This window comes from Oncorhynchus tshawytscha, linkage group LG05, assembly GCF_018296145.1.
Source record: "Oncorhynchus tshawytscha isolate Ot180627B linkage group LG05, Otsh_v2.0, whole genome shotgun sequence".
In the NCBI taxonomy this organism is placed as follows: Eukaryota; Metazoa; Chordata; class Actinopteri; order Salmoniformes; family Salmonidae; genus Oncorhynchus; species Oncorhynchus tshawytscha.
Genome location: NC_056433.1, coordinates 64,241,168 through 64,264,432, shown reverse-complemented (window position 1 = coordinate 64,264,432; position 23,265 = coordinate 64,241,168). Strand labels below are relative to the sequence as shown.

At 43.6% G+C, this 23,265-nt stretch overlaps 1 protein-coding gene across 5 annotated transcripts in view; it reads right to left on the bottom strand.

Annotated features, from left to right (window-relative positions):
* cc2d2a (coiled-coil and C2 domain containing 2A) overlaps positions 1-22,793 on the bottom strand; it is a 32,437-nt gene extending 9,644 nt beyond the window's left edge. For 3 of the 5 annotated variants that reach the window (XM_024421805.2, XM_024421808.2, XM_024421810.2), the window contains exons 1-30: positions 22,646-22,793; positions 22,219-22,341; positions 21,981-22,065; positions 16,629-16,685; positions 16,184-16,264; positions 15,838-15,997; positions 15,574-15,674; positions 15,313-15,417; positions 15,031-15,132; positions 14,732-14,929; positions 7,645-7,804; positions 7,021-7,157; positions 6,770-6,901; positions 5,906-6,115; positions 5,451-5,698; positions 5,101-5,257; positions 4,749-5,008; positions 4,332-4,509; positions 4,006-4,159; positions 3,757-3,901; positions 3,474-3,612; positions 3,135-3,338; positions 2,955-3,047; positions 2,760-2,851; positions 1,429-1,596; positions 1,128-1,233; positions 893-1,002; positions 651-747; positions 397-495; positions 114-290 (exon numbers count right to left, since the gene is read on the bottom strand). In XM_024421805.2, the coding sequence (XP_024277573.1) occupies positions 114-290; positions 397-495; positions 651-747; positions 893-1,002; positions 1,128-1,233; positions 1,429-1,596; positions 2,760-2,851; positions 2,955-3,047; positions 3,135-3,338; positions 3,474-3,612; positions 3,757-3,901; positions 4,006-4,159; positions 4,332-4,509; positions 4,749-5,008; positions 5,101-5,257; positions 5,451-5,698; positions 5,906-6,115; positions 6,770-6,901; positions 7,021-7,157; positions 7,645-7,804; positions 14,732-14,929; positions 15,031-15,132; positions 15,313-15,417; positions 15,574-15,674; positions 15,838-15,997; positions 16,184-16,264; positions 16,629-16,685; positions 21,981-22,065; positions 22,219-22,232 (3,969 nt within the window). In that variant the 5' untranslated portion in view covers positions 22,233-22,341; positions 22,646-22,793. The remainder of the gene's footprint in view (positions 1-113; positions 291-396; positions 496-650; positions 748-892; positions 1,003-1,127; positions 1,234-1,428; positions 1,597-2,759; positions 2,852-2,954; positions 3,048-3,134; positions 3,339-3,473; positions 3,613-3,756; positions 3,902-4,005; positions 4,160-4,331; positions 4,510-4,748; positions 5,009-5,100; positions 5,258-5,450; positions 5,699-5,905; positions 6,116-6,769; positions 6,902-7,020; positions 7,158-7,644; positions 7,805-14,731; positions 14,930-15,030; positions 15,133-15,312; positions 15,418-15,573; positions 15,675-15,837; positions 15,998-16,183; positions 16,265-16,628; positions 16,686-21,980; positions 22,066-22,218; positions 22,342-22,645) is intronic. The other 2 variants (XM_024421806.2, XM_024421809.2) reach the window with 2 other exon arrangements.
* Between the last annotated feature and the right edge of the window lie 472 nt (positions 22,794-23,265).

Here is a 23,265-nt window from a genome sequence, read left to right as displayed (position 1 = left end):
TAACTCATGCATTTAGTAAATAAAAAAATTTAAAAAGGCTATGACAGATCAAACACAGAGAGAGCCTGGAGACGGCTAGGACATACAGAGACAGCCTGCCAGGCTGAACTAACCTTCTCCCTAACAGTCTCTCCAGGTACCAGCTGTGGTTCTATGGTGATGAAGAGTGTGATGAAGGCTCCTTCACTAAGACTGCGTACAGCGTCGTAGCCACCATCACTGGCCAGGCTGCGCTCCTTACTGTATCCCAACAACACCGGTGGGGTGTCCACCTTAAACGTGCCGTCAATCTGCCAGATCAGGTCAGACAACAGAACCACAGCAGTAAGTTACTTATGTCAATGTGAGTCACTGTCTGTCAATCAGGGGTCTGGTGTCATAGACAGTTAGTCTTACCCTGGACTGGAAGTAGATAGTACTGAAGGGAATCTTCACAGAGCCCAGCCAGTGTTTCTCTAGCCGTGTGTGGACTTCTCTCCCCCTATCCTCTCCATCCTGAAAATAGAAGAAAGATTTAAACTGACAAAACATAATGACACAGAAAGTGTATGGATAATGTAGTTAACTGTGCTGTAATGTGTAATATGTTTTCCTGAGCCAGAGGGCATGGGAAGTCCCGTTAATTCACATTCTTGCGATGTCCTACTCACCCCTCCCAATTCATAATGGACTTCATCAAATATGTTGATGAAGACCTCGTCTTTCACTGACTGCAGGCTAGCAGTGCTGTAGTCTCCATTTGGGGCACTGTGGCAAGAACAAAAAAACATGCTTGATAAATCTTCTAAACAAACATTCATAGATAATACCATACATGTGATTATGAAATTGACCATGTGTGGTCAAAGAGATGTCCCAATTTAGACCAGTCATGGACCAGTCACACACTCACCTGAATGGCAGTTGCAGGTCCTCGTTCCAGCAGGGGTTTGGTCCGTCTGCTGTTGTCGTCTGAAGAACCGTGCGCTGGAACGATACCTCCACAAAGGGCCTGACCTGCACCTGGAAAACACAGATTCACAACACATACACAGGTAAGACAAACTAATACAGACAAATATACACATACATTAAGGGAATATTCTGCAGTTACAGCTACTGATCCAGGTGAAGATCAGACGTGTTACCTGGTTGAGGAGCCAGTCGCTGCCTTGGATGGCACTCTGGGATGACTGGCCTGCAGTAAACGTCTCAGTGAAAGAGCGGACCGACTTAGACGCCACTGCAGGTTTGCTGGAAGAAGAGATAAACATTAGGAGTTTAAAATAGTCCAGGAATGTTGTAGACCTAATACTCTCCAGTATGACCTTGTTGCTGCAGTAAATAAAAGCTTTCTTATTCATTTATGTCTGGAGATGTTGTGGAAGGTTTACGGATGTCTGTAGATGTAATATACCCAGCATGTGACTAGATGTTCTGAGGTCGTACCTGGCTTGGGGCTTGCGGATGGGGATGTCGTAGGCCCGGATAATGTTGAGAAGTAATCTAATGTCCCCGTCAGACAGATTCTGAGCAGTCACTTTCTTCCTCTCTTTCCTCTGAGGCTTCAGGGGCCGCTTAGGTTCAGCCAGCTTGAACAGATTCAGGCCAAGTATCCTGACGGTCAAAACAACAGCTGTCATTATAGAGAAAGAGTATATTCTCCTTCACTTTACAGGGTAAACACAGACCATACTACCACATACTCTATCTTCCAACTGTTTACTTACTGTGAGGGGATGATTGACACAAATACCAATAGAACACCAATGCTACACTCAGGAAAAAAAGGTGCTATCTAGAACCTAAAAGGGTTCGTCGGCTGTCCTCATAGTAGAACCCTTCTTGATTCTTTCTAGAATCCTTTAGGGTTCCATGTAGGCCTCTTTCTACAGAGGGTTCTACAGGGAACCAAAAAGGTTTGTCCTTGGAGCCAAAAAGGGTTCTCCTTGGAGCCAAAAAGGGTTCTCCTATGAACTAAAAAGGGTTCTCCTATGAACCAAAAAGGTGTTCTCCTATGGAGATAGAAAAAAGGGTTTCAAAAGGGTTATTTGGCTAACAGTGTACAGTATAATGATAAATAAACTAAAAGTAAACAAACTAACAGCCACAGACAGGTTGGGGAAAAGAGGAGAAAAGGCCTATGAACATACCCAGGGCCTGCACCACTAAATATGTAAATGCAAAGCATAACAGAGAAATGGGACACAAAAAAAGATGTTCAAATAATGAAAAGTAATATGACATAGAAAATAACAATAATGATGATAATAAAATGTATGTGTTGATACTATTTGCTAAGTGTCACATCCAGATGTGGTGTAAAAAGAGAAGAATGTGCTTTCAGATCCTCCGAAAGAGAACATCTCTTCAGCCAGGGAAATGAAGTGTTTGAGATCAAATATTCCAGAGACCCACTGGCCAAAGAGAAACTCATTCCTCTGGCCTGTGATCTATTCTGTGATCTACTTAGACCCTGTCAGCTTTTATGACAGATTTACAACAGATTATAACCCATTTTGCAATCCCCGTTAACCTAAACACAAACATTTGAGCAAAACAATTTGAACAATCCAATACAAAAGACAGCCAGTCAAGTACTGGAGCAAATGCCAGTTCGTCACACACACAAAGCAAAAGCATGTGGTGCTACCTACCTAAATCCACTGATGAGTCAAACAAGCACAATGACTATATTCTATCGAGTATATAAGAATATTAGCACAACAATTCTGCCTTGATATGATTTCACAAGTATGAAAATGCACAAATGTATTCACCCAATACTAGGAACTTCCTCTTCTTGGACCAGGTCAGACAGGAGGAAATGATGCTTGGCGATGAGGAAGCGGTTGATGACTGATTCTCTAATCTGATAGACCGAGAGAGTCAAATAAATCAATATGATTAATATGAGCAGATCCACACAGACTAGACTCCAGATTCAAAGCTAACTGCCCGACACATCTACTCACCTTCTGCAGGTATTTGGCCACCAGGGCTCTGTGTGCATCTAGGTGATCCTTAGTGTCAACGATTTCTCCTTCTCTCAATCTCCTCTCATATTCCTGAAAAGGACAAAAATCATAAAGTTGAACATGTTTTCGGGCTTATTAAACCTTATTAGTAATCTTATAAAGTATACAGTGCCTTACCTGGAACACCTTATCAGTGACCTCCCGTTCCAGGGCAGGGACACACTTATAGTTACGGAACTCAGCCACCTCCTGGTTTCTGAGCCGGAGCAGCCTGAACCTTCGAGACCGCTCAATTTCCTCCTCAGACAGGAAGTTGAACTCCTCCTGCAGCTGCTCCAGTCTGAAGTAATCTGGAGCTGTCACCTCCCCACTACTGGCCACCTTATGGAGAGAGAGAGCAAATTATTATTATATATGGGACTGTATAGACAGTTAAATGCAGTCTCCTGCTCTCTGGGGCAGCTGGGTAATATGGACCTGTGATCTCTTAGTAATGTGTAGTGTCTAGTCACCCACCTTTAGGAGTTGCATGATGGTTGCGTTGTTTGGGTCATTGGGATCCAGTCTAGATTCAGTGGCCCACTCCCCAAGCTTCTTCATATCATTAAGGCTAGATGCCCCAATGCAGGCGATGGCATCCAACTGTTTCAGTCCACTGCACAGACAAAGGGAGAGGGGGAGAAATACATGTACTTATTTATGAATGTAGACAGTAACATAAAATAGGTCTGCAGTATTTCACCTTACTAGGTATAGTGTTTCTACTGTACGTAACTTGGATGGGATTGGTTTACTGTACCTGTGCATGGCCTTGGACTGAGTGGTGGGCGGGGCCAGGGGTACATCATCCTCCCCTATAGCCCAGGACACACAGCAGGACAGCTTCCCAGAGGTCAACAGGGTCTGACGGTTACTACCGTCTGCCTCAAAGGAGAAGGGCACGTCTGACAGGGCAAATTGACAGCAGAGAGAGACCAAAGAGAGAGAAAGAAGGGTGTAAGAGAGATGTCCAAGTATAAATATGCACAGTGCGTCTATGGGTGTGTACCACTGCCGACGGCCTCGTGGTCAAACATGACCCTCAGGTTGCTGCTGAACTCCAGCTCCTCAGAGGGGGCACTACCCGTCAGGACTGATGATTCTGGGACTGGCACAAACACCTCTGCCAACAGGGAGGTGGATGAGCCCAACACCTCAAACACCTACACACCCACAGAACAACAAGAATAACAGGAGGTTTAAATGTGTCTGAAAGAAAGAAATTCATTAGAGATAACATGGAAATAAATTACAATAATATAATCTCAAAAATAATTGATTTAGTTCAATCATTTAGTTTAAAAAATCATTAGCTGAAATCCAACAAAACTTCACCTGCAACTTGATACTTTCTGGCCAGTTGACTATTTTCAGGTTGAATATCTGACCAAAATGGACTCTGAAATCAGAATTTAGGGAGCGATTGTCTGTTCTGGAGACTTCTTTGTTGTTATATAAAACCTTAGTGAAGAGATAGCGCTTTGCAACATCTTCTCTTCTAGCAAACTCGCCCCTGTGGGGAAGAACAGACACAGTCATGCAAGTGAAATATGGATATCCTGTTCTGTGGACTTTTGGAACACCTCTAGTTGGACCCCTCTAGTTCTTAAAGGGACATTTCACTGTCAAAAGTTTTTCAGTGGTTTTCAGACCTCAAAATTAGACAAACGTCAAGAAGAAATCATGTCCCTTAGAGGTCTGAAAATGTCTGACAGAAAGTGTATATCCTTTTAACTGTGTTCCTGTTCATACCTGGGACACTGTTCATTAGGAGTGATTGGTCCAGATGCAGTGAGTTCAGGCATCAGGATCGGTTCCCCTGGTTTCCTCCTGATTCTGGAGGCCTTCTCTCTGACCTGCTCCTCAACACCCTCCATGTCTGGTTCCTCTGGAGGGTCTGGCTTTGAGGGTCCCAGCTCCGTGTCACCCTCTGACTGGTCATCATCATCGTCTTCGTCATCATCATCATCCTGAGACTGGGTTTTCTTCTTTTTCTTCTTCTCTTTGGCTTTCTGAGCGTGAGAAAATGTATGTAATAAAAAATATATATTAATAAACCAGGATTCTCAAGGCCCCCATGCTTAATCTTAGGGGTGAAACATACCCGTTTCCTCCTCCAGGCCTTCCACTCCTCCTGCTGTCTCTTGTACTCAGTGACCTTTTTCTGGTAGTCTTCCTCCATCTCCCCCTGCAGCTCATCCACTTCAGCCTGGATCTCAGCCTCATGGTCCTGCTCATCTGAAGCCCGCACCCCCTCCTCCCTGGAGCAGAGGGACACACACATCAGTTATCAACACCAAGCACATGATTATCCACAACAATCAACATATAAACAAGGTCACCAGCAGCACACTACTACACATAGTGCCGGGACAGTACCCCCTGAACTTTGGACAATGTTTTTCCATCTTAATAGAGTAGCACAGAGTCCTAAATGATGGGGTGTTACATTACCTCCTGAGGTAAAGCTTGTATGGTGTGTTGGTGAACCTCTGGAAGTCCCTCAGGGCTTTGATCTCCTTCCAGACCTTGATGATGCTCTTCAGCAGGGTTCTGTCCTTCTCCTGCTCAGTGTCACGCAGCCTGCGAGTGTTCTTCACCTCCTGCTTATACTCAGATATCCTCTGCTGCATGACAGGAGTTAGGCCCTGCCTACCGTGGATCTCCAGCATGTTCCGAACAGCGTTCCTCAACCCATTCAGCTACAGTAGACATAAACCAGTATTAGACCACCAATTCTTTGACTTTTACTCGAAGACACTTACTGAATAAACAAATCACACTAGAAATCTCTAGATCTAGAGAAGGAGAGGAGTTAGTTGAGGGTAAGTCAGAGTTAGTGCCACTGCTGAATAGCCTTTGTGCCAAATAGAATTAGAATATAAGTCATTATATGTTCTGTGCTTTACCTTGGTAGTGAGGTGTTCCGTGATGTTCTTGTGCTGCCTGCTGAGGTGTTGGTCATAGAGCTGGGCCAGGCGTGCTCCTAGGACGTGCTCCCGGCTGAAGAGGGGGTGATGGGAGAAGATGAGCCCTGAGACGTCCACATCCAGCTGGTAATCCCCGTTCGTGCCCCCTCCTCCTGCGATGTACTGACTGGCATGCTTTGACTTCAGCGCCTGTACCACAAAGGAACAGAAGACTCTCGAGTGTATCATACTACAGATGTAATCATATCCGCATATGTGTGTGGAGAGAGAACGAGAGACAGAGAGAAACAGACAGAGAGAGAACGAAGATAAACGACATCATGTAATAATAAGGAATTGTAGTAATAACTACATGACGACCCTAAACGGTGTTGTATTGTAACTCTTAACCTCCTGCTATAATACAGTCTTTCATGTCCTGGTGAACTCATCTGACAGCTGGAGCTACTTCCAAACGTCACACTCATCAAGAACAATATTATTGCCAATTCATGTTGCCAAGCAGCAGGATATAAAAAGAAATAAAGAGAGTTGCATACTCTATATACGAGCTCCCAATAATTTATTGGGTAAGCAGCAGTTTCCCAGTTCAGTGACACTGGGATTGAACATTCTGCAAGGTTGTTTGTGTGGAGAGCAATGTGCTTTGATGTGTATTAATGGACAGTAAGATAAGAGGATATGGCAGACAAGTGATTATTTTCCAGTGCAGAAACATGTCAGGTGGTATAGGACTAGTTTGAGTACTATAGATAGATAAGGATTACATGAGGTGAGCACAGTGGAGGTGTGTCTTTGTTATACAAATATAATTAATTATATTATCCAATTGATTTAATTTACCTTCCTATAGACAGTCTGAAGAGCCGGGTCCAAGTCTTCCTCCATGTGGAACAGAGGGGGTCTGGTGGACGACTCTTTAATGGGGTCAGGCAGAGCTATGATCCTGCCGTCATCCCCAAACCACTTCCTCCCCTGAGCAGATGAACAGTCTCTAAATCAGAATTGATGCTGATACCGCCCACTTGGAGGTACGTTTGTTATCAGAACACTAAAGCTCACATCATGTTCTGGTGGTACAGTGACACCTTTACCTGCTGTTGTTTCAAGACACGGTTCTCTAAGATGTTCTGATTGGTCAGGGATATGGGAGGCCTCTCCCCCACGTATAGCCCCTCCTCCTCCAGATAACGTGGCTGCATGTTCTCTGGTACTTTACTGGAGGCTGGCACTGAAGCATAAATAGACAGAGTGTCAACATATATAGAGTACATAGACATTCACAGAGACCATCTTATAACACAATGATATATGCAGTGCGCACATAATGAGGAATGTGAGTTGAGATGGGCTGTATTAGTTAGGGTTTGGTGCCGGTTCTTCAGTGTGGGTATGTTCTCCTGAGAATGGCTGTTGGTGCAACTATCTCATACCGAGGACACTGCAGAGTTCCTGTTCAGACTTCAGGGAGCTCTGCCCTTAAATAGCGAGCCTGGCTGACTGTCCTCCACAACGAGGTCCTTAACCTGCTGTCCTAGCTGTAGGAAAGATTCTGTCTGGCCTCAGATTGATGTGGTTGCCTGTCTTCAGACTACCGGTCTGGCTGCATTACAGGTGTTGTTGGGGTAGGGTGGACACCTGCTCTGAGACTACAGGTCTAGTGGTGTTATAGTTCTGACTGTACAAAATAACAGGTGTGCTTTTATTGGGGTGGGTACCTGTCAAAAAGCTTGGGGTGAAGAGGAAGTCATTCTCGCTCTGAAGACGCCTCTGGTAGCCCATGTACTCTGCTCTCTTCACCACCAGGAAGTCATGTGCTGATTGGTCGATAATGAACAGATCCTCCTCTTCATCTTTCACTAGAGGAGCATCCTCATCCTGGGGTGGGAGGGGTCACAGAGGACAAGATGCATCAACACTACAGCCATACTGACGTCCTCACCAACAAAACATACCTCCATACTGACGTCCTCACCAACAAAACATACCTCCATACTGACGTCCTCACCAACAAAACATACCTCCATACTGACGTCCTCACCAACAAAACATACTGACGTCCTCACCAACAAAACATACCTCCATACTGACGTCCTCACCAACAAAATACATACCTCCATACTGACGTCCTCACCAACAAAACATACCTCCATACTGACGTCCTCACCAACAAAACATACCTCCATACTGACGTCCTCACCAACAAAACATACTGACGTCCTCACCAACAAAACATACCTCCATACTGCCGTCCTCACCAGCAAAACAAACCTCCATACTGCTGTCCTCACCAGCAAAACATACCGCTGTCCTCACCAGCAAAACATACCGCCGTCCTCACCAGCAAAACATACCGACATCCTCACCAACAAAACATACCTCCATACTGACGTCCTCACCAACAAAACATACCTCCATACTGACGTCCTCACCAACAAAACATACTGACGTCCTCACCAACAAAACATACCTCCATACTGCCGTCCTCACCAGCAAAACAAACCTCCATACTGCTGTCCTCACCAGCAAAACATACCGCCGTCCTCACCAGCAAAACATACCGCCGTCCTCACCAGCAAAACATACCGCCGTCCTCACCAGCAAAACATACCGCCGTCCTCACCAGCAAAACATACCGCCATATTGAGGGTCTTTGGGGTCTGTGTTATTAAAGAATAACATCAACTGTTAAAGCTATTAACATGATTCATGACTAATTGATTAATGATGATGTTTTTGGAAATACTGTATGTTGTTCAAGGACACAAACTGATGTAATTCACAGAGAGGGGTGATGTGCCTATGCTGTGTGTTAAATCAGTGGTTCCCAAACTTTTTAATAGTCCTGTACCCCTTCAAACATTCAACCTCCAGCTGCGTATCCCCTCTAGCACCAGGGTCAGCGCACTATCAAATTTTGTTTTTTGCCATCATTGCAAGCCTGCCACATGATACATTTATTAAACATAAGAATGAGTGTGAGTTGTCATCACAACCCGGCTCGTGGGAAGTGACAAAGAGCTCTTATAATGTAGGACCAGGGCACAAATAATAATATAATAATAATCAATAATTTTGCTCTTTATTTGGCCATCTTACATATAAAACCTTATTTGTTCATCAAAAATGTGGAATAACTCACCACAGGTTAATGAGAAGGGTGTGCTTGAAAGGACACACATAACTCTGCAATGTTGGGTTGTATTGGAGAGTCTCAGTCTTAAATATTTTTCCACACACAGTCTGTACCTATTAGGGTTGCAAATGGTCGGAAACTTTCTGGAAATTTCCCAAGTTAAGCTGGGAATTTGGGGAATTTTGCTTAAACTCATCAAAAAAGTTAGCTTATAACAGTGAACCTTTTTTGTGGGATACACATAAGGCAATTCTAGGTCTTGTGGCATATTTTGGTGACACTGTCCCCAATTCAATGGAATTGCACATGTACAGCTGATTCTCAAGATCTTGCACACTAATGAGATGCTATTGAGCCCACACTACACTGTCTGGGCCAAGGACTACATGCTTTCTGGTAAGTTTTGATTACAATACTGGGTGGGGTGAATATATTTTATATTTATTTTTTGACATACATGATTTTTTGTTAACTAGTAAATAGTAGCCTACAGCAAAGTGTGTTTAAATAATTTCTAACAATTCCTGCTAGTTAGTTTTTGCTACAATGTGGGTTTTAGCTTGCTTGAGCCTGCTAACTGAGGAGTTTCAATTGACCTGTTTCCATACATGTTTCATTTTAAAACATTTATCTTACAAAGGGAGTTGTTTAATCTAACTGCCTAACTATTTATCTGTACATGGAATTGTAATTTGTTCTAATCTTTACAGGAAAATGCCACAGGCACTATCTGTTGTGTGGAGAAATTTCACTGCAGCTAATCTGGACAAGTGCATAAAGTTCCCTCAGCGCTCACAACAAGCAACCTCTGACAAAAGTCCCTCATTTTCACTTCTATTCAAGGTGAAAATGATGAATCAGATACCTTATCGATAGCAACAGCTCACGGTCCTCCTGGAATCAGAAGTTATTTTGACTCAATAGAGGAACGTAGTGAGAGAAATGCTGATGAATGTCTTGCTCTAGCTGTGTATGCAACTGGTTAACCTCTGATGCTCACAGGCAATGTGTATTGGAATAGATTTCAGAATGTTCTTCGCCCAGCATACACCCCTCCAACCAGACATGCTTTATCTACTCATTTGTTGGATGCAGAGTTCAACAGAGTTCAAGTGAAGGTCAAACCAATCATAGAGAAGGCAGACTGTATTGCAATGATCTCTGATGGGTGGTCGAATGTTCGAGGGCAAGCAATAATTAACCAAGCAATCATCTCCACCCCTCAAACAGTATTCTACAAGAGCACAGACACAAGGGACAGCAGACACACTGGTCTCTACATTGCAGATGAGCTGAAGGCAGTCATCAATGACCTTGGACCACAGAAGGTATTTGCACTGGTGACAGACAATGCTGCGAACATGAAGGCTGCTTGGTCTAAAGTGGAGGAGTCCTACCCTTACGTCCCACCTTTTGGCTGTGCTACTCATGCATTGAATCTGCTCCTCAAGGACATAATGGCACTGAAAACAATGGATACACTCTACAAGAGAGCCAAGGAAATGGTTAGGCATGTGAAGGGTCATCAAGTTATAGCAGCAATCTACCTCACCAAGCAAAATGAGAAGAATAAGAGCACCACATTGAAGCTGCCCAGCAACACCTGTTAGGGTGGTGCCGTCATCATGTTTGACAGTCTCCTGGAGGGGAAGGAGTCACCAAGAAATGGCCATTTCACAGATTTCCGATATGGACAGCGCCATCAAGAGGATCCTCCTGGATTATGTATTTTGGGAGAGAGTGGTAAGCAGCCTGAAACTCCAGAAACCCATAGCAGTACCCATTGAACAGATTGAGGGAGACAATACCATCCTGTCCGATGTTCAGACTGCTTGCAGATGTAAGACAATAAATCCTTACTGCCCTACCCACTTCACTATGGTTCCAAGCAGATCTGAAATACATCAAAAAGCGTGAAGACTTCTGCCTGAAGCCCATACATACAGCAGCGCACATGTTGGACCCCAAGTATGCTGGCAAGAGCATCCTGTCTGGTTCAGAGATCAACAAGGCCTATGGTTTCATAACTATCGTGTCTCGGCAGTCTGGCGAAGTACACTTCCAAGTAAGGGCTTTGGGATGGAGATGCAATATGGCAGTCGTGCCAACATATCTCATCAGCCACCTGATGGAAGGGACTTTGTGGATCTGAGGGTCTTTCCCCTGTTGCTTCCATCATCCTCCAAATCCCACCAACATCAGCTGCCTCCAGAGCGCAACTGGTCCTTGTTTGGGAACACACACACCAAAGCACGCAACAGTCTGACCAATACAAGGGTTGAAACATTGGTGGCCATCCAGGCAAATTTGAGGCTTTTTGAGCCTGACAATGAACCATCCTCAACAGGGTTGGAAAATGACAGTGAAGATGAGGCCTCAGAGTCTGATGTTCAAGAGGTGGACATTGAGGAGGTCCAGGGAGAAGACATGGAAGCCTGAGAGGAAGACAACCAAAGCTTTAGTTTCTACACTATCATTTTACAGAAGTATGTTGAAAATGTTTTTGGGAGATGCATTGGATCATTGAATATTTCCTTTCTTTTGTTGTTCAGTGAAATCATCCCATGTGAAGAGTCAACTCATTTAATTAAAGTTCAATTTGTTTTATTTCTATTGGAAGGATTTAATAATTTGCAATTATATCTACTTATGATAAGATAACATGTTTATGTTTCTGTCTCCATATGATATGGTAAATATATCCAATGCGAAAAACATACATTTAAATGGTATTCATTTGCATAGATTTCCGTTAATACCCATTCATTCCGAATTAATTGCCATATATTCCCGTTAATTCCCACCTCTGAATATTCCCCAAAATGTGCAACCCTAGTGCCTGTATTTAGTTTTCATGCTAGTGATGGCTGAGAATCCACTCTCACATAGGTACGTGGTTGCAAAGGACACCAGTGTCTTAACAGCGCGATTTGCCAAGGCAGGATACTCTGAGCGCAACCCAATCCAGAAATCTGGCAGTGGCTTCTGATTACATTCAATTTTCACAGAACCGCTTGTTGCAATTTCGATGAGGCTCTCTTGTTCAGATATAAGTAAGTGGACTGGAGGCAGGGCATGAATATGGGGGTGCCACAGGGTTCAATTCTCGGCCCGACTCTCTTCTCTGTATACATCAATGATGTCGCTTTTGCTGCTGGTGGTTTTCTGATCCACCTCTACGCAGACGACACCATTCTGTATACTTCTGGCCCCTCTTTGGACACTGTGTTAACAAACCTCCAGACGAGATTCAATGCCCATACAACTCTCCTTCAGTGGCCTCCAACTGCTCTTAAATGCAAGTAAAACTAAATGCATGCTCTTCAACCGATCACTGCCAACACCTGCCTGCCCGTCCAGCATCACTAGTCTGGACGGTTCTGACTTAGAATATGTGGACAACTACAAATACCTAGGTGTCAGGTTAGACTGTAAACTCTCCATCCAGACTAAGTCTATCAGTCTATCACAGTGCCATCCGTTTTGTCACCAAAGCCCCATATACTACCCACCACTGCGACCTGTGTGCTCTCGTTGGCTGGCCCTCGCTTCATACTCGTCGCCAAACCCACTGGCTTCAGGTCATCTACAAGTCTCTGATAGGGAAAGCCCCACCTTATCTCAGCTCACTGGTCACCATAGCAGCACCCACCCGTAGCACGCGCTCCAGCAGGTATATCTCACTGGTCACCCCCAAAGTCAATTCTTCCTTTGGCCGCCTCTCCTTCCAGTTCTCTGCTGCCAATGACTGGAACGAACTGCAAAAATCTCTGAAGCTGGAGACTCTTACCTCCCTCAATAGCTTTAAGCACCAGCTGTCAGAGCAGCTCACAGATCACTGCAACTGCACATAGCTCATCTGTAAATAGCCCATCCAATCTACCTCATCCCCATACTGTATTTATTTATCTTGCTCCTTTGCACCCCAGTATCTCTACTTGCACATTCATCTTCTGCACATCCTACCATTCCAGTGTTTAATTTCTATATTGTAATAAATTCACCACCATGGCCTATTTATTGCCTTACCTATCTTGTCCTACCTCATTTGCACCTGCTGTATATAGATTTTTCTACTGTATTATTGATTGTATGTTTGTTTATTCCATGTGTAACTCTGTGTTGTTGTATGTGTCGAACTGCTTTGCTTTATCTTGGCCAGGTCGCAGTTGCAAATGAGAACTTGTTCTCACCTACCTGGTTAAATAAAGGTGAAATTATATATATTTTTTTAAATAAATGAAAGGGATAACGAATCCAGTTATTTGTGTTATCCATTTCTGGAAAGTACCTGTGTAATTGCGCACCCAACTCACTCAGGTGCTTCTCTACATCACATTTGACGTTGTCTGTAAGCTTGAGTTCATTTGCAGACACACAAAAAAAAAAATACGATGGAAAGACCTGAGTGTTGACCTTGTTAATGCAGACAGAGAAGAGCTCCAACTTCTTAATCATAGACTCAATTTTGTCCCGCACATTGAATATAGTTGCGGAGAGTCCCTGTAATCCTAGATTCAGATCAATCAGGCAAGAAAAAACATCACCCAGATATGCCAGTCGTGTGAGAAACTCATCATCATGCAAGCGGTCAGACAAGTGCAAATGATGGTCAGTAAAGAAAACTTTAAGCTCTCTCAATTAAAAGAAAACGTGTCAATACATTGCCCCTTGATAACCAGCGCACTTCTGTATGTTGTAAAAGCATTACACGGTTGCTGCCCATATCATTGCATAGTGCAGAAAATACCCAAGAGTTCAGGGGCCTTGCTTTAACAAAGTTAGCCATATTCACTGTAGTGTCCAAAAAGTCTTTCAAGCTGTCAGACATTCCCTTGGCAGCAAGAGCCTCTCGGTGGATTCTGCAGTATACCCAAGTGGCATTGGGAGCAACTGCTTGCACACGCGTTACCACTCCACTATGTGTCCTGTCATGGCTTTTGTGCCATCAGTACAGATACCAACATGAGCAGCAGCTATGTTTGGCTACATACAGACCGTTAGTGGTATTCCCGCAAAAGACGTTTAATGTGATTGGATGTTCATTATTTGACTAGGCTACCTGTGTTTAACATTGTGATGTTATTTCACTGAACATGAGATGGTTGGATTTTATTTTTGGCAGTGAAACGAGGCTACTCAGGCGAGAAAGAAAACTCACCCAAATGTATAGCCCCGTTGGAAAATATCAAATGGACTGTTTGAAAATGTGAAGGAAAAAAGTATTATATTTTTTAAATTGTGAATCACATTTTTAATTGGCGTACTCCAGACGGCATTGAGCGTACCCCAGTTTGGGAATACCGGTCTTAAAACAATGTGGCTCAGACCTCTCTCACTAGCCAAGATCAAATGACAGACAGAAGAGAGAAATCTTTTCATCTGACATATGGTGCCTTCAGCATCGATGCTGATCTAAGACCAGAAACACTGTCCTGTCATGTTCCTAGCTGACTGGTTTAGGAGGGTCTCAGGGTCCCATATATTTTACAGCTAATTACACACAGATGCTGCAATCATTAGCAATCCATGGCAACAATATATGCTACTCGTACTCTGGGAGTACGTCTACCCTTGTTTTCAGTCAATTACATTTTCTTTCAATTAATTCAGGAGATGCATTAAAATTAAATGAGTTGAAAATGGTTCATTATCTATGCTAGTTTTACCCGCTCCTCGTTCTCGCCTTTCTGTTCCCTGTCCACTTCAGTGACTGCTTCCTCCTCCTCTTCCTCATCGTCATTCTCCCCTTCTGTCCTTGGCCTTCTCTTCTTACGACCTTTGCCCGCCTCTTCATGGGGTTCCGGGTCAAAGTTGAAAGTGAAAAAATTGTAGGCCTCCTCCGCTGTGGGTAAACCTGTCTCAGACTACATTTGCAATAAAACAGGGGACATTGATAAAATCCTTAACCTTAATCATACAATCTATTAGATTACAAGAACCAAAGGAGAGCAGTTTGGCCACTCACTATACTCTCTATCCTGACACGCCTGACTGTCTCTCGGAACTTGACTTTGGTGTTGAGGGGAGAAGAGTGGTCATCTCTCCCCGCCCTGAGGTCTGGCTCTGTCTGTAAAACATCAGCGGATCATGACCTTCACTTTCAGGCTAGTTAGCATAGTGAATTACATGCTTCAAAATACGGTTAATGAATTCTCCAATAAAAGATTATCTCTGTACAGTGATGCTGGTACTGGACTACTATATGCACATAGACAGTGATGAAAGTGAGTAGAAGTCAGGTCCTCACCTCTCTGTCAAACCTGGTGAGAGTGTCTCTGTCTCTGAGACTCTGCAAGCGACTAGCTGGCGCCTCCAAAGAAGCCTCCTGCTGTAGAAGACTTTCTGCTTTGGACTGATGAAGTGTACAAGAGACAATACATTTTCAATCAAACAATAAGATTTCTGGAGAATAAACAGGAAGTTTGGTCCTGAAACCTTTTGATAAGGAAATTAGGAATCTCAGTAGTTAATCAATAATACATGTTGAGTAGAGGGAGGCTGTGTTTACCCTGGCTGCCCTCAGCTTGTCTCTCATTCGCTGTCTCATGGTGGAGCTCTCTGAGTGGCTCGAGCTTGGCGCGGGTTTGGCCTGAGGCCGGGGTGGCAGGTCTGAGGGGAGAGACAGGTATGAAACAACACCTATGGGAGACAGAGTAGGGAGAAACTACCATGGTGGTCCAGTCTGTTTGGGCTGTTAACCAACTCCTCTCTGTTTGACAGCAATAGGCTAGGGAGGACCAGGTTAGAGGACATGCAGGATAGACAGTCTCACCTCCTCTCTGGGAGTGAGTGGGACTGGACACAATGACAGGCTTCTCTGGTTTGTCATCATCGTGGCTGATCTGTTGAACAGCAGTGACCTCCACCACTGTCTCATCATGGGGCTCCACCACTGAGTCATCAGGAGTATCATCTGTAGACGCCTTCTCAAGCTAGGAGAGGGAGCAAGTGTCAACATTTTGTAAGAGAACCCATTTAATGAAACAGACAGAAAATACTTTACTAGTAGTACTACTACTCTGTAATAACACTGGGGTTTAAGTTTAAGACTATTAATCAACAAGAAAAGTGGTGATGATTATAGCTAGGACGGAGCCAGTGAATTCTAACTTCAATACCTTTTTCTTCCTCTTCTGTCTCTGAGCCTTCAGGTTGCGTCTCAGTGTATCTCCAGGCTCCTCCTCACTAGCTGTTAGCTCCTAATAATCCAACACAAACATACAGTTGGTGCAAAGTCATAGACATCCTACAATATTACAGGTAGGCCTGTGACTTCATATGAAGGCAGCTGCTGCTTTTCAGAGTGATAAAATATCCCCTTCGAGGAGGGAGAAAGAAAACAGAAGAAGAAGTAGAATGTTAGGAGAGAGGAGAGAACTACAGCACACAACCTATAGAACTCAGTGAACTCTACAGAGGAAAGAAAGAGAAGCAGTCTGGACACGTCTCTTGGCGAGGTGGTGAACAAGGCAGGTCAGAAGACTGCAGTCAGGAAGAAAGCACACAAGGTGACTACAGGCTACAGCACAGCTACAAGGAGGCTATGGGAGAAAACACACCAACCTCCATAGTCGTCTGTCCTCTCTCCTTACTCTGCTTCTTGTCTGTTGGGACCAGAGCCTACCAGGCAGATCAGAGCACTTAGACACAGAGTCCTGCCAGTTTGTGTGTGTGGATGTGTATTCACATTTGACTTCTTCAGTGGGTGCAGGTGAGACTCGCTTTCAGGACTTGTTGAGTCTTGTCAAATCCTGTACTTCCTCTGTCTGGCAATAAAGTACCTTGTATCTTGTCTCTAGAGGCTCACAGCTGTATCAAAGTCAGTAAGATGGCGCCGGAGAAGAAGGCAGACGTTTTACGTGCTGCCAACCGATTGTGTTTTTTGTTCGTTTATTATTTTTTTAACATATTTTGTACATAATGTTACCGTCTCTTATGACCGAAAATAAATTCTGGACATCAGGACTGCGATTACTCACCAAGGACTCCTTTTTTCCCTTTAACGAGTCTGACGAGGCCGACGCGAACAATATACTGCTTTCTCAGGAACAGGCCCAAATGCCTGTGATTTGCGTGAAGAGGAGGCGGTGAAAAAGGGGCCGGAGGGCGGGCTGCCTTCTGAGAATTCGTAGGCGATCTAATAAACCCCCACTTCCTTCCATTCTGCTAGCAAATGTGCAATCTTTGGACAATAAAATATATGACCTACGCGGAAGATTAAACTACCAACAGGACATTCAAAACTGTAATATCTCATGCTTCACGGAGACGTTGCTGAACGACGACACTATCAACATACAGCTGGCTGGTTATACACTGCACCGGCAGGATAGAACAGCGGCGTCTGGTAAAACAAGGGCCGGCGGACTACGTATTTTTGTAGTGCACGATATCTAAGGAAGTCTCGAGCTATTGCTCACCTGCGATAGAGCATCTCATGCTAAACTGTAGACCACATTACCTACCGAGAGTTTTCATCTGTATTTTTCGTAGCTGTTTACAAACCACCACAGTCAGAGGCTGGCACTAAGACAGCACTGAATGAGCTGTATACCTCCATAAGCAAACAGGAAAACCCTCACCCAGAGGCGGCGCTCCAAGTTCCCGGGGACTTTAATGCAGGGAAACTTAAATCTGTTTTACCAAATTTCTATCAGCATGTTAAATGTGTAAGTAGAGGGAAAAAAACCTCGCCCTCCATTTAGCAAATCTGACTTTAATTCTATCCTCCTGATTCCTGCTTACAAGCAACAATTAAAGCAGGAAGCACCAGTGACTAGATCAATAAAAAAGTGGTCAGATGAAGCAGATGCTAAGCTACAAGACTGTTTTGCTAGCACAGACTGGAATATGTTCCGGGATTCCTCCGATGGCATTGAGGAGTACACCACATCAGTCATTGGCTTCATCAATAAGTGCATCAATGACGTTGTCCCCACAGTGACCGTACGTACATACCCCAACCAGAAGCCATGGATTACATGCAACATCCGCACTGAGCTAAAGGCTAGAGCTGCCGCTATCAAGGAGAGGGACTCTAACCCGGAAACTTATAAGAAATCCTGCTATGCCCTCCAACGAACCATCAAACAGGCAAAGCGTAAATACAGGACTGAGATCGAATCGTACTACACCGGCTCTGACGCTCGTCGGATGTGGCAGGGCTTGCATTACAGACTACAAAGGGAAGCACAGTCGAGAGCTGCCCAGTGACAAAAGTTGCCCAGTGGCTCGCTTGAGGCAAATAACACGAAACATGCATGAGAGCATTAGCTGTTCTGGAAGACTTTTTGATCACACTCTCCGCAGCAGATGTGAGTAAGGCCTTTAAACAGTTCAACATTCCCAAGGCCGCAGGGCCAAACGGATTATCAGGACGTATACTGCGAGCATGCGCTGACAAACTGGCAAGTGTCTTCACTGACATTTTCATCCTCTCCCTGTCCAAGTCTGTAATACCAACATGTTTTAAGCAGACCACCATAGTGCCTGTGCCCAAGAACACTAAGCTAACCTGCCTAAACGACTACATACCCGTAGCACTCACATCTGTAACCATGAAGTGCTTTGAAGGCTGGTCATGGCTCACATCAACACCATTATCCCAGAAACCCTAGACCCACTCCAATTTGCATACCGCCCCAACAGATCCACAGATGATGCAATGTCTATTGCACTCCACACTGCCCTTTCCCACCTGGACAAAAGGAACACCTATTTGAGAATGGTATTCATTGAACACTGAGCTGTAGTCAACACCATAGTGCCCTCAAGGCTCATCAATAAGCTAAGGACACTGGGACTAAACAACTCCCTCTGCAACTGGATCCTGGACTTCCTGACAGGCCACACCCAGGTGATAAGGGTAGGTAGCAACACATCTGCCACGCTGATCCTCAACATAGGGGCCCCTCAGGGGTGCATGCTCAGTCCCCTCCTGTACTCCCTGTTCACTCATGACTGCACGGCCAGGCACGACTCAAACACCATCATTAAGTTTTCCCATGACACAACAGTGGTAGGCCTGATCACCGACAATGACGAGACAGCCTATAGGGTGGTCAGAGACCTGGCTGTATGATGCCGGGAAAACAACCTCTCCCTCAATGTAATCAAGACAAAGGAGATGATTGTGGACTACAGGAAAAAGAGGACTGAGCACACCCCCATTCGCATCTACAGGGCTGTAATGGAGCAGGTTGAGAGCTTCAAGTTCCTTGGTGTCCACATCACTAACAAACTAACATAGTCCTAGCACACCAAGACAGTCATGAAGAGGGCATGATAAAACCTATTCCCCCTCGGGAGACTGAAATGGTTTGGCGTGGGTCCTCAAATCCTTAAAAGGTTCTAAAGCCGCACCGAGAGCATCCTGCATCGAGAGCATCCTGGCTGGTTGCATCACTGCCTGGTATGGCAATTGCTTGGCCTACGACCGCAAGGCACTACAGAGTAGAGGTCGACCGATTATGATTTTTCAACGCCGATACCAATTATTTAAGGACCAAATTGTTTTTGTTGTAATAATGACAATTACAACAATACTGAATGAACACTTATTTTAACTTAATATAATACATCAATAAAATCAATTTAGCCTCAAATAAATAATGAAACATGTTCAATTTGGTTTAAATAATGCAAAAACAAAGTGTTAGAGAAGAAAGTAAAAGTGCAATATGTGCCATGTAAGAAAGCTAACGTTTAAGTTCCTTGCTCAGAACATGAGAACATATGAAAGCTGGTGGTTCCTTTTAACATGAGTCTTCAATATTCCCAGGTAAGAAGTTTTCGGTTGTAGTTATTATAGGAATTGTAGGACCATTTCTCTCTATATCATTTGTATTTCATTAACCTTTGACTATTGGATGTTCTTATAGGCACTTTAGTATTGCCAGTGTAACAGTATAGCTTCCGTCCCTCTCCTCGCTCCTACCTGGGCTCGAACCAGGAACACATCCATCGACAACAGCCACCCTTGAAGCAGCGTTACCCATGCAGAGCAAGGGGAACAACCACTCCAAGTCTCAGAGCGAGTGACGTTTGAAACACTATTAGCGCACACCCAGCTAACTAGCTAGTCATTTCACATCTGTTACACCAGCCTAATCTTGCGAGTTGATAGGCTTGAAGTCATAAACAGTGCAATGCTTGAAGCATTGCGAAGAGCTGCTGGCAAAACGCACGAAAGTGCTGTTTGAATGAATGCCTACTAGCCAGCTGGTGCCTACCATCGCTCAGTCAGACTGCGCTATCAAATCATAGACTTAGTTATAACATGATAACACAGAAATACGAGCCTTAGGTCATTAATATGGTCGAATCCGGAAACTATAATCTCGAAAACAAGACGTTTATTCTTTCAGTGAAATACTGAACCGTTCCCTACTTTATCTAACGGGTGGCATCCATAAGTCTAAATATTCCTGTTACATTGCACAACCTTCAATGCTATGTCATAATCACGTAAAATTCTGGCAAATTAGGCGGCCCAAACTGTTCCATGTACACTGACTCTGCGTGCAATGAACGCAAGAGAAATGACACAATTTCACCTGGTTAATATTGCCTGCTAACCTGGATTTCTTTTAGCTAAATATGCAGGTTTAAAAATGTATACTTCTGTGTATTGATTTTAAGAAAGACATTGATGTTTATGGTTAGGTACACGTTGGAGCAACGACAGTCCTTTTTCACGAATACGCACCGCATCGATTATATGCAACACAGGACACGCTAGATAAACTAGTAATATCATCAACCATGTGTAGTTAACTAGTGATTATGATTGATTGATTGTTTTTTATAAGATAAGTTTAATGCTAGCTAGCAACTTACTTTGGCTTACTGCATTCGCGTAACAGGCTCCTTGTGGAGTGCAATGTAATCAGGTGGTTAGAGCGTTGGACTAGTTAACTGTAAGGTTGCAAGATTGAATCTCCAAGTTGACAAGGTAAAAATCTGTCGTTCTGCCCCTGAACAAAGCAGTTAACCCACCGTTCCTAGGCCGTCATTGAAAATAAGAATGTCTTCTTAACTGACTTGCCTAGTTAAATAAAGATTAAATAAAGATTAAATAAAGAATAAATCGGCCAAATCGGTGTACAAAAATACTGAATTCCGACTGTTAGGAAAACTTGAAATAGTCCCCTAATTAATCGGCCATTATGATTAAATCGGTCGACCTCTACTAGAGAGGGTAGTGCGAGTGGCCCAGTACATCACTGGGGCCAAGCTTCCTGCCATCCAGGACCTCTATACCAGGCGGTGTCAGAGGAAGGCCCTAAAAATGGTCAGTCTCCAGCCACCCTAGTCATAGACTTTTCTCTCTGCTACCGCACGGCAAGCGGTACCGGAGCACCAAGTCTAGGTCCAAGAGGCTTCTAAACAGCTTCTACCCCCAAGCCATAAGACTCCCGAACACCTAATAAATTGGCTACCCTGACTATTTGAATTGCCTCCCCTCCCCCTCTTTTACACCACTGCTACTTTCTGTTGTTATCATCTATGCATAGTCACTTTAATAACTCTACCTACATGTACTGTACATATTACCTCAAGCCCCCACACATTGACTCTGTACTGGTACCCCCTGTATATAGTCTCGCTATTGTTATTTTACTGCTGCTATTTAATTACTTGTTACTTTTATTTCTTATTCCTATCCATATTTTTTTAACTGCGTTGTTAGTTAGGGGCTCGTAAGTAAGCATTTCACTGTAATGTTGTATTCGGCGCATGTGATTTCAATTTAATGTCGAGTACTGGTAGGCACATAGTGAGTCAGTTGTGTTATTAGAGTGAAGCGCTGTGACAACAATACATTTGGAGATACTCTCAAAACCTCAGCAGCAAGCTACTCCCTTAATCAAGGACTGAGCGATTGTATGTGACTGACTGTATGTTATGCATTACCTGGGTATCTGTATCCACGTCGTCTTTGACCTGCAGAGTCTGTTGTAGCGTCCGTCGTTTCTTTCGTAATTTCTCCCGAAGATCACTGAAATGGAGGACAGTTTCACAAGCAAATTAGGCCTATGCATAGACTATTTCTATTCATTCAACAAGAAATAATACTATGGTCAGGGAAACCCAATGCAAATGCTAAGTAAACATGTTTCTAAAAATAAAAAGTTAAAACAATGACAGTTACCTTGAGGAGGCCATATTGATGATGGGAAGAAGTTCAACTTTAAATGGCTTGGTTTTCAACTTTAAATCTATTGGTATCCCTAATGAGAACCGCTACATTATATCCTGTCGAACGAGATTGACTCTGCAATGAAACATTGCAACAGTTTAATTTGAGCATGCAACAAATTAAACATTGTAACCGTTACTAGAGCGTGTAACAAATAATTAACAATGTAACAAAATGTACCGCTCTGTGGAACAAAGGCGAACATTCTATAAAGTAATTTAGCTAGGTAAAAGCCCTCGAGCTCAGACAATGGTGTGAAAACGATATATTTAGCCTACAGTCCATTGGGCTGATAAACAACTACAAAGGTGGCCTCGGGTAATATTATAAGACAACTAGGTTATTCGACATACAAAAACTGAAGACTATGTGTACAGACCTGGGGGTAAAAAGACTATCCATTGGACAACAAAAAATGTGACTAATTTCTCCCTCTTGATAACTATAACATACAGGCCATACTGCTATTGCTGCTGCTTAGTAACGATATCAACTACTCCTCGAACAACCTTGCAAAGAGCATTGGTTCACTCTAGTATTGTATCCTATTCTCGCCCAAACATCTAGGATTTTCATTGATGCACGGATTTGTCAATCATTGAACAGTGATTGCGTCACATTCTACGGTGTCCGTAAAGTCTCACAGGTTTGCTTCCGTTTGTCGAATGGTATCTCGATGCGTACAGCAGTTGCTCAGCGGATCAATCTTCATGGTCTTTCATGGTCCCCACTCCCCCCCATTTGGTGATTTGAATGGAAGAGTGTGTGGATTAACATCATGATATTAGACTTTTCAAATGAACACTTACGATGTACAGTAATTACATTTGTCATGAAAATATTCCTTTAAATCCAATAATTAAATACCAGACCAGTAATAAAATCGAACATATTTTTGTCTTGTAGCGTTATTAACTAAATTCTGGCAAGACTATTTGGCAACATTGTATCTTCCCATCAGTTTAGATCCAAAAAGGGATGAACACTGTATAGTTTAGT